Source organism: Pinus tabuliformis, chromosome 7 (assembly GCF_031772625.1).
Source record: "Pinus tabuliformis cultivar Carrire ecotype Pingquan chromosome 7, CPIR1, whole genome shotgun sequence".
NCBI classification, from domain to species: Eukaryota; Viridiplantae; Streptophyta; class Pinopsida; order Pinales; family Pinaceae; genus Pinus; species Pinus tabuliformis.
In genome coordinates, this window is record NC_142293.1 from 1,305,607,582 (window position 1) to 1,305,618,196 (window position 10,615).

General features: G+C 37.2%; 1 protein-coding gene and 1 pseudogene across 1 annotated transcript; both read left to right on the forward strand.

Moving 5' to 3' along the window:
- The first annotated feature begins 8,391 nt into the window (after positions 1-8,391).
- Positions 8,392-9,066, forward strand: LOC149252299 (cytochrome P450 750A1 pseudogene; annotated as a pseudogene).
- On the forward strand, positions 9,066-10,360 carry LOC149252300 (cytochrome P450 750A1-like). Its single transcript, XM_089456643.1, has 2 exons — positions 9,066-9,429; positions 9,509-10,360. Exons 1-2 carry the CDS (start codon positions 9,067-9,069, stop codon positions 9,827-9,829), a joined length of 684 nt encoding a protein of 227 aa, XP_089312769.1. The 5' UTR covers position 9,066; the 3' UTR covers positions 9,830-10,360.
- Positions 10,361-10,615: the final 255 nt, after the last annotated feature.

Below are 10,615 nucleotides of genomic sequence, written 5' to 3' on the forward strand. Positions count from 1 at the left end.
CTCGAGCAGTCCATCCATTGGCAAGGCTTCCTTGCATCAGAATATACAAAACCAAGGAATATACCTACCTCAAAACCATCATACCAATCATAGCATGCTCATGGAAATCAATGGACGTAATTGGGTACCACTGTCCCACAATGGCCTTGTTCCTGAATTTCTTTACCAACATATTGTTGCATATTCCAATTTTTTTCATTGTTGCTACTAATTCTTGCAGTTCATTTTAACCACCCAACTTGACATTTCTGTGCTTCATGTACCAAGCACATAACTTCCATTTGAATCAAAATAAATTGAAATAAATTCAAATCATACCTCATTGGTAGCTCGTCAATAAGGTGCACTAGCAATCCTATTTACTTCCTGTCACGACAAGTCAAACTAGAATCATGTATAAAACATCACTTCATGTTATGAAATTAGCTCACAAAAAGATAGAAAATATAGATCAACGACTTCAAAATCAACCTCTTCGGGGGGGGAGGGAGAACCTCCTTTACATTACACAAATTAACAATTATTCCACGATACAAATGACAAGACCTCCTTTCTATATATAGGAGTCTAAGGTGTCACAATATAATCAGAGCCAACATAACAATAATAATGTAAGGGTGCAACAATAACAATATTGGGCTTCTATGTGGCACAATAATAACAATATGGGGACTACATGGGCACAGAAATATAATAGGGTGGTTGCACTAATAACAATAAGGGGTTACACTAGTAGTATAGGGACCTAACATCCCCCTCTCCTTCAAAAAGTGTTGTCCTCAATGCTTGAGTAGTTCTGGATATGTCTATATAAAATTCTCGTCTTCCCATTTGGAATCTTTAGCGGGTAAGTTCTTCCAGATGATGATGTACTTTGAAATTGATTGATTTCATAGTTGTCAGGTTCTTGTTTCTATGACTGCTTCAAGTTCCAATATGATTTTTCCTTCCTCGTCAAGTTCCAAAAATATTGTTTGAACTGGGAGCTTGTCACATATAACCTTGTTTAAGCATGAAACATGGAAAACTGGTGGCACTCGGGACCTTAGTACTATGGTGATAATTTATTATCCTTCTTAGCTTGCTTCAGGGACATTTGTTTGTATGGTTGTAGCCGTAAAAATACCCAGTCACCTATATCAAAAATTCTTTTGCTGCGATGTTGATCTGCCTGTTGTTTCATTCGATTCTGCACAAAAGTGAGGTTATCGTTTTTCTTCTTGATATGTCCTTCTATCTTGAGAGTTTGAGGAGTGGTAATTCCTACCAATGCATTACAAGATATGGTCATATTCATTTATTCTTTCTCTGGGGTTGGTTCCTGGTGTATATCCTCTTCTTTTGATGTTTCTTGATCCTTTTCTTCCTCCTCTTCACAATCAATGTAAAATAATTTCTTCTCAACACACTTATGACCTTTAATGTATTTTGTATCACAACTGTAACAAAGCCCCTTTACTCTTTTTTCTTCCAATTGTTGTGGTCTCAACCTTGTAGGTTGTGGAAGGCTACGAGCAACAACACTTCCATCTTTATAATTGTGAGTGGTAGGCTTTATTGTTGCCATAGTTTTTCTTTCAATTTTTCTTGCCAACTTGAATGCCTTCTCCAATGAATCAGGTTAACAAAGTTGAACCTCATGTTGAATGTTATCTTTTAAATTCCCCATGAAGATATCAATCCTCTACTTCCCTGGAATATCATTTACCCTTATATTCAATTTTTGGAAGTCCTCAATGTGCTCCTCCATTGAACCCTTTTGTTTGAGATTGATCAATTGACTAAAGAAGGTGTTTATCTTTGTATCCTCATAATGTGCTACCATTTCCTCTATGAAAATTGACCAAGTGACAAGTGGTTTATGAGAACAAATCCCTTTATAACATAAAAATTGATTCGGTTCTAAATATAAAGATGCAATACATACCTTTTGTAAGAGTTGCACATCATGTAGATCGAAATATTTCTCAATATTTAGTATCCATGTTAAAAGATACTTGCATCAAACTTCTTCATATTGATCTTTGGAACATCGTGGGTCTTTAATCCAACATTAGAGTCGATGAAATCATGATTAACATTTCTTTTGTTCTCATCATGAGTTTCCTTTACTACCCTTTCGCCATTAGTAAGCATTTATTGTAGCAACTTTGTCAAATGTGTCTTCAAATATTCCATGTTTCCTTTAATTCTCTCTTCTATACCATCCATCTTAACTTCCACACCCTTTGAATTCCTTCAAACTAATTTTTCAACCAAACTTATGCAAAACTTTTAAAAACTACACACCTTTTGTCACTTTGTAGGAGCTCAATATTGAATCTATTGTATCTCTGTAATCTTGGATCTCCAAGGTTTGAAATTACGTCCTACAGTAGCCCTCTGAGTCCTCTTTCCAACCCCGCAAGTCTGATCAAGATTGCATTCTCTAAGAAAATTTTACGTTAAATCTCCCATGATGGCCTGATTATAGACTAGTTCAGTAGAGCGAACTTGTATGAAGTTCCACGTGACACTGGTTTGTCATTACGACCGAAAACTGATACACAGAAGACTACATGTTGTCCTCTTTCTGTAAATTTTTACGAAATGTCAATCTGATGCTCAGAGAGAAAGTTATGATGATTTTCCCCAGGTCACATGTTTGGGATGTAATTCGGGAGCCTGCAAAAACCCTAAATGTCTTGAACCATATCTGCAAGAATATAGCAAAACAAGATTTGAAATTCGGGCCCGGGTTTCATCAATATTTTGGCTCAAATAAGTTTTAATTTCAGAGTATGAAACTTCGTAGAAAAACAATTATAGCAGAAATTCCATGATGACCTGTTTGCAATGGAATTATGGAGCTTGCAAAAACCCCAACTTCCTCAGATCATATCTCCGAAAAGATAATGAGAAAAGATCTGAAATTCGGACCCGAGGTTCAGAATGATTTCTTCTCAAATGGGTTTTTTTAAGTATTTGCAACATCGTATAGGAAAATTTATACTGACAATTTCATGATGACCTATTTAGAGGAGTGAAACCCTAGATTCCAAGCCTCTGATACCAAATATTATGAACCAGTTCACAAAAAGATAGAAAAGATAGATCAACGACTTCAAAATTAGCCTCTTCGCGGGGAAACCTCCTTTACATTACACAATCAACAATTACTCCATGATACAAATGACAATACCTCCTTCCTATATAAGAGTCTAAGGGGTCACAATATAATCAGAGCCGACATAACAATAATAATGTAAGGGTGCAACAATAACAATAGTGGGCTTGTATGGGGCACAATAATAACAATATGGGGACTACATGGGCACAATATATAATAATGAGGTTGCACTAATAACAATAAGAGGCTACGCTAGTAGTATAGGGACTTAACACATCAAGTTAGCTCAAAACATAACCATCATAGATCAAAATCATAAATCACATGTAACCATCATAAACCAGAACCATAAATCACATGTAATCATCATAGACCAAAATCATAAGTCATATCCATAATAAAACTAAAATACAATATCAATACTTATCCTTCATTAATCCTTACTTCTGCCTTTGTTCTTTCTGTACACACACTTGATTGATTGCCACACCCGATAACACCTAGTGCCTTCTCCTCAACCATGTGTACATACACATATTGTACATCCTACACATACAACCACGCACGACATACAAAACCATGCGATTCATGCATTCACACCTGACATACAATGCATACACCTACACTCAGTGTCCAACACAACACAAGACCATGGAAAATTTTAGCGGCTAATGCTTTCACAGTGGGCTAATTTTCCATGATTTTTCCACAAAAAAGGTTCGCCAATTTTCAATATTTATAAAAGATGATTGACCCAAATTTTAAAATATAAAATTATTTTACCTTAAAAATCGCCAACATTATATAGAGACTATATATAAAATCATTATAAATTTTAATAATTTTACAAATATATCAATGAACATTTTATAGTTTGCATATTAGGGATTAGTGAGATTCGCAAATGTTTTTAAACTTAAAGAAAATTTTCCATCCTTATACAAATATCTTGGAATTGACATTCATCATTAGCTCAACAAGAATTATTGCATTGAGAAAAGGCTAATTGGAGGTTGGAAAGTTTATTATGGGCTTGAAAAAAATTGTAAATAAACAAATCTTTGGGTATGGAGTAAAAAAAATTCCTCTTTGAGACTCTAATCACCCTTGTTATTTTATATGGATGTGAGGATTGGAGTTGTTGTGTATCTAAATAATCATAGAGGAATATTGAGTTGATCCAAGAGAAATTTATAACTTACAACCTCTAGATTAAAGGAAATACTCCGTACCCTATCCCATGATTGAAGCTAGTGTTTCCCCCATTGAAAGCATGGCTATGATAAGGTATCACATGTATGATGAAAAGACTATACAACATGGAAGCCATGAGGTTGCCCAAAATTGCTTCTAACTCTAGCCAAATCCCACACCTTAGGCTCAAATGAGGCTGACATAAGGATGTCAAGTCTTGGCTAAACCATTGGGGGTAAAAAAGAAGATCATCTTGGAGAATAGCTAAAATTTTAAAAACATCATTATTTCCAAATTTAAGGACAAGTTGAGAGAAGATAAGAAGTTTGAGAGATAAATGAAGCTATGGTACTATAAGGAGGTGATTAACCCCAACCTTGATAACCAAAATTATCTTTATGTCTTGGCTAGTGCCAAGAAGAGAATGAACATTGCCAATATAAGAACTAATTCTCATGAGGTCCAAAGTGAAATTTGCCATTGGTCAATTCCCAAAACACCTTGGGATGAAATAGTCTTCCACCATTGTGATTCTAAGAGGGTTGAAGATGGAAACTATTTTCTTTTGGACTGCCAAACTCTTACTAACATTCATTCTAGTTTTCAAAATCTTTGCCACACTACAAAACTTCTTGACTTGTTAAGTCAACAAACTATAGTGATCTAGGAAGAGTTCTCTCTCGTGATTATAGAAATAAAATATTAAAGAATCTCAACTAATATTATGTTGGTCTTAGTAAAATTTAAACATGGCCATGTGCATTCATAATCTCATGATACATTTCACATTATCAAAATTAAAAAGTCTTAAAAAGAAATTAAATTATAACTTCACTTTAAATTATTATTATTATTATTTTATTAATTATAAAAAATATTAATAGATGACTTAAGTATATATATTTAAAAATATATATGTAAGAAGAAAAACATTAGTAAATAAATAATAAATAATTAAAGCGAAATATGAATTTTTTTAATATTACTGTTAATTGTTGTTCATAATGAGTTCTATTGTCTTCCATTTCGGGCAAGGAAGCCCCATAATCAAGGTTTATGTTTTAGGGAATTTACTATCCAATAAATATGAGAAAATACTTTGAGTTTCTCATTTTTTTCATTTAAAATAAAAAGAAAAACATACATGGAAAAGCTATTTTTAAAGATAAATTTCAACTACTTAAAAACACAAATTAAAATTATATAATTTATTCGAAAATAAATATGCTATCAAAATAACATTTACATTTCCCGGATGCGGGTGCATAAGGGGCGGGAGAATGGCACGCGCCAGCACGTGGGCGGGTGGCATGCTCATAGTGCCTGGCGGTACCATGCGTTGGGCTGCATTAAACCATTTGAATGCGAAGAGGAGAAGGCATTAATGCCTGTCTACTCGGCTCGAGGGAGACAGTTGAGCGATGGGGTGGTGATGAAGTTTAAACAGAGAAGGATGGCACGACGGGAGGAAATTTGCGAACCTAGTAAGGAGACCCTACTCCGCTCAGACAGCAATGCGATTGCAGAGCTGAGGGGTGTTAGCTCTTGGAGCTGTGATTGTGAGACTGTTGTGGGTTCTAGGAGCTGGGTTTGTGCGACTGGAGTTGGTCTCTGGAGTTGGTGCGGGTTCTTGTTGCTGGGATTGTCTCTAGGTGCTAATTCTTGTTGCTGGGGTTGGTTCTGTATGCTGGTTCGTGTTGTCGGGGTTGGTTCTTGGCGCTGGTTCTTGTTGACGAGGTTGGTTCTTGGAGCTGGGGTCAGGGCCTGGTGCTGGCGTTTGTTCCTGACGCTGCAGGTCACTCTAGCCATTGTTGAAGCACAGAGCACTCGAATTGGAAGAAGGATAACAATGCCGAGGGATAGGCCGAGAATGGGCAGCCGGAGGGGTGGAATTCAAGGCAGAGCTCCACCGAAAGATGACTATTATTCCCCCTCTTCCTCCATGGAGGTAACCTCGAGGCCTCAGTGGTTTCAGGACAGCAACGATGAGGAGGGGGGGCATAATGAAAGAAGCCCAATTGCTGAAGAAAGGCAGAGGGAGCTCCCCATGCTCAGGTATCGACTCCCCTGCCCACAAGTCAATTCCACTTTGATTGTGTCCATTACTGTTGAACCTGGAGTTATTCCGAACATGGAGGTCGAGCCTCTGCCAGAAGCTCCACCAGAGAAGACTCTCCAATTGCTTGCCTTCCGGTCGGAGCAGGAATTGGATGGTCGCCGCCTGAGCATGTTCCTGGGCGGGGATGGTTGGAGTCTCGTCGCGCATATGGGATGGGGCTGGAACGCCCCGCTACCAATCTTGACCCGGATGCTGGCCCTTCTGGGCACGCCGCTGCTTCACTGGCTCGTCGCGCTTATGGGATGGGCCTGGAACGCCCCGACACCAATCTTGACCCGGATGCTGGCCCTTCTGGAAACGCCGCTGCTTCACTGGCTGGTACAAGCAAGCCAGCCCGAAAGGGTAGCCCAGATAAGGTCATCCAGCTTTCAGATTCAGAGAATACGCGCCGAACTGCAGAGGCGCTCCAGACTACTGATGAAGACTGAACTCGCCCTCGTAATCTCTGTTTTTGTTGGGATTTTGATGTGTAAAATGGCTAAATGGCAGCCTTATTTTTGTCAATGTGTCGGCTATATTGTTCAAGTGTCACCCGTAATTGTCCAAGTGTCATTTATCATTGTCCAGTTGTTTGTGTGTCTTTGTCCGGGTCATCCTATGGCCCTGGTGTCTTGGTGGCCATCTATGTTCAGATCTTCTATGATATGTAACATTGTCGGCAGTGGATCAACAACATTCCCAATTTTGAATCTCTTCAATTTTGGAGCTGATAAGTGGGCAAGGCCAGGGTTGACAAGCAAATCCTATTAAGCCTTACCCTTTGTACTCTATTTTGTATATTTGTTTTGTATGATAATAGAATTAGTCAAATTCAAAAAAAAAAATAACATTTACATTTAAAAATAATAATCATTTTAACTTATTCCAAAATAAGTATACTACGAAAATTAACATTTACATTAAAAAAAATCATTTTCATAACTAACACCACAGACTAAGCCATTATAATTTCACATCTCTTATATATATATATATAATATGCTTCGTTCATGCGTATCGCAATCCAGTGGTGAATATTCAATTTAAGCGTGCTCGGCCAAACTCAGCGCGCTTATTTGATTTACAACAGAAAATGATGTTCTTCTTTCCATCAAAGAATGCTCCGGACATTTGAGTGGTTGATTTCTGTATTCGTCAAGGTCGCGTGTTGGGTTACAGTGAGCGAATTGCCTTCCATCTTATTAATAATAAAAAAATTAATACATCACTTAATCTAAAATATATAGGTTGAAAAAAAATGTGTAAAAGGAATATAGTAAATCAATAATAAATAATTAGTGTTTAATAATATTGGTTGATATAATATTTTTTAATTAAATTAATTGATTCAACTGATTTAGAGTAGATGCGAATTTCGTTGATATTATAGATTTGACTCTTTTCCATTTTTTTTTTTGAAAAAACCTAATTTGAAAACATTTCAAAGTTTCTCATATTTTAATTTTAATTTAAATAAAAAAAACACTATTTTTAAAAATAAATTTCAGCTTCCTATCTTAACAATTAAAAATAAAAATTAATTTTCAAAAATACTAATAACTATTTAAAAACACAAATTAAAATTACCAGACCTATTCCAAAGTAAATATACTATGCAAATAATTAGATTAAAAGCAACTACATCAAAAATATTAATTTTTCATAACTAATGACACACATATATACTATGCCAATAATTAGCTTAAAAGCAATTACATAAAAAATATTAAATTTTCATAACTAATAACAAACACTAGCCCTTTATGATTTCACGTGTTACTTGGAAGAAAAAACAAAATTATATACCGATATTAAAATAAACGAGAAATAATATAAAAGTTCATTCATGCCCATCCCAATCGAGTGGTCATATTCAATTTGACTTATAACAGAAAATGAAGTTTTTCTCTCAATCGAATGCTGAGGACATGTTAGTGGTTGATTTCTGTATTCGTCAAAGTAGCCTGTTTGTTTGATGAATAAAGCATGAATGTGTAGGAAGCGTTACAGTAAGCGGATTCGAAGAATGCTAGTATTTCCTTACATCAGTATGCAGTACAGCGGGTTAAAAATGTGGTTTAACGACTTGGTTCGAACTCTGAGCCTGTCAGTAATAATAACTGCAGCAGCTGTTGGATTTGTGACTTTGGTATTCTTCTTTCAGATATTGCAGCACAAGAGAAGAAGACACAGCACCAGATTGCCTCCAGGACCATGTCCGTGGCCAATTATAGGAAATCTTCATCAATTGAGTCTGCCTGCTCACCGTGCTCTCAAGAATCTTGCAGAAAAATATGGCCCCGTCATGTTTCTGCGCTTTGGCTCTATCCCCACTGTGGTCGTTTCGTCTCCTGAGATGGCTAACCACTTTCTCAAAACACACGATTTGGTCTTTGCCAACCGGCCTCCAACAACGACAGCAAAATACTTATCCTATGATTTCAAGGGTTTGATAGCGACTCCATATCGAGATTATTGGAAATACGTGAGAAAAATATGCGTTACAGAATTGCTGACTCCCAGAAGGATTGAGTTCTTCAAGGATGTGAGAGAGGAAGAGGTATCTACCATGATCCATTCCATTTGTGGGGAGAGTGAGAGTGGCACAATTGCCGTGAATGTCAGCAATGCCTTCTTTACCCTCACCACCAATATAATTTGGTGAATGCTGGTGAGGAAGAAATTTTCTAACAATGATTTGGGTACCAGTGGCGAAAGATTCAGGGATCTGGTGTTAGAAGGGTCAGCTGCCGCGGGGTCTTTTAACATTGGAAGCTTCATTCCTTCTTTGGATTGGCTTGATTTGCAAGGTAACAATCGACGAATAAAGAAGACCAACAAAATATTTGATGCATTTGTTGAGAAAGTAATAGACGACCATATGGATCAGGGCGTGGATTCAGCCTCGAATCCCCAGACAAAGGCAAAGGCAGAATATGGTAAGGTCTTCGTCGATGTGCTTCTTCAGATCCAGAGTGATAAGACGGACGACAAGATCACGCGAGAAACCATCAAGGCAATTATGTTTGTAAGTCTCTCCGGCCTCGTTCTCTCTTTCAGTTTTCTAATAACATGAGAAACGAATTGAATTTGTATGGATTTGTCAGGACATGTTCGCCGCCGGAATGGAGACGACGGCCATTACCTTAGAATGGGCAATGAGTGAGCTTCTCAGACATCCCCATGCAATGAAGAGGTTGCAGGAAGAAATTGAATGTACAGTTGGCAAACATGCCAAAGTTAAGGAGTCAGATGTAGCAAGCGTGAAATACCTCCACAGTGTGGTCAGAGAGACGTTACGATTATACCCAGCAGGGCCGCTAGGCGTTCCCCGTGAATCTGCAGAGGGCGTTACAGTAGGAGAATATCATATACCTAAAAAAAACAATGTTATTGGTGAATCTGTGGGCGATAGGAAGGGATCCTAATGTATGGGGAAAAGATGCTTCAGAGTTCAAACCGGAAAGATTTGTGGACACAATGATTATAGGGACATAACAGTACACAAGACTTGAGGATGCTTCCATTTGGGGCAGGAAGGAGAGGATGCCCAGGGGCCCCTATAGCTATTCCTACTATTTCGCTTGCATTGGCTCAGCTGTTGCACATTTTTAACTGGAGAGTTGAAGGTGATCCGTCCCAACTGGATATGAAGGAAGCGCAAGCAGTGTCTATGCCCAGAGAAATTCCTCTCTTTGCGTTTCCAAGCTTGACCTTGCCACTGAATAGTGTTTAGAATTTGGAAAATTAGGAATTTATAGGTTTCGGGCAGCCCGGGTCTTCCCGCCATCTTTAGCGTTGGCTAGTAGTTTGTTTAATCTATTGTCTTGCTCTGTTGTGTGAGATGTTATGGCAATGTATTGTGCTTAGTGTTTCTGTTAGACATTATGGCGATGATGAGAAATGCATTATGCTTAAATAAATTGGGTAAATAACGAGGTAACTTTCCTACCTTACATATGAGTGTCGATATTGCTGAGCGCCAATGTTTTGATCGATTTATGATCAAGTTCCTTACGTAGTGGTTAATATTACATTTTCTTTTTCCTTTTCCTGCATATATATTTTGCATTGTTATTATGTAATTTGTCCGGTGGAAGCGAACTAGTATGTATTTTAATATTAAAAAATAAATTTTTACTGTGCATTATATATTTGCGTGTATATTTAAAAAATTACTTATCTCCCATTTATGTTTTAAATATTTATAGTAT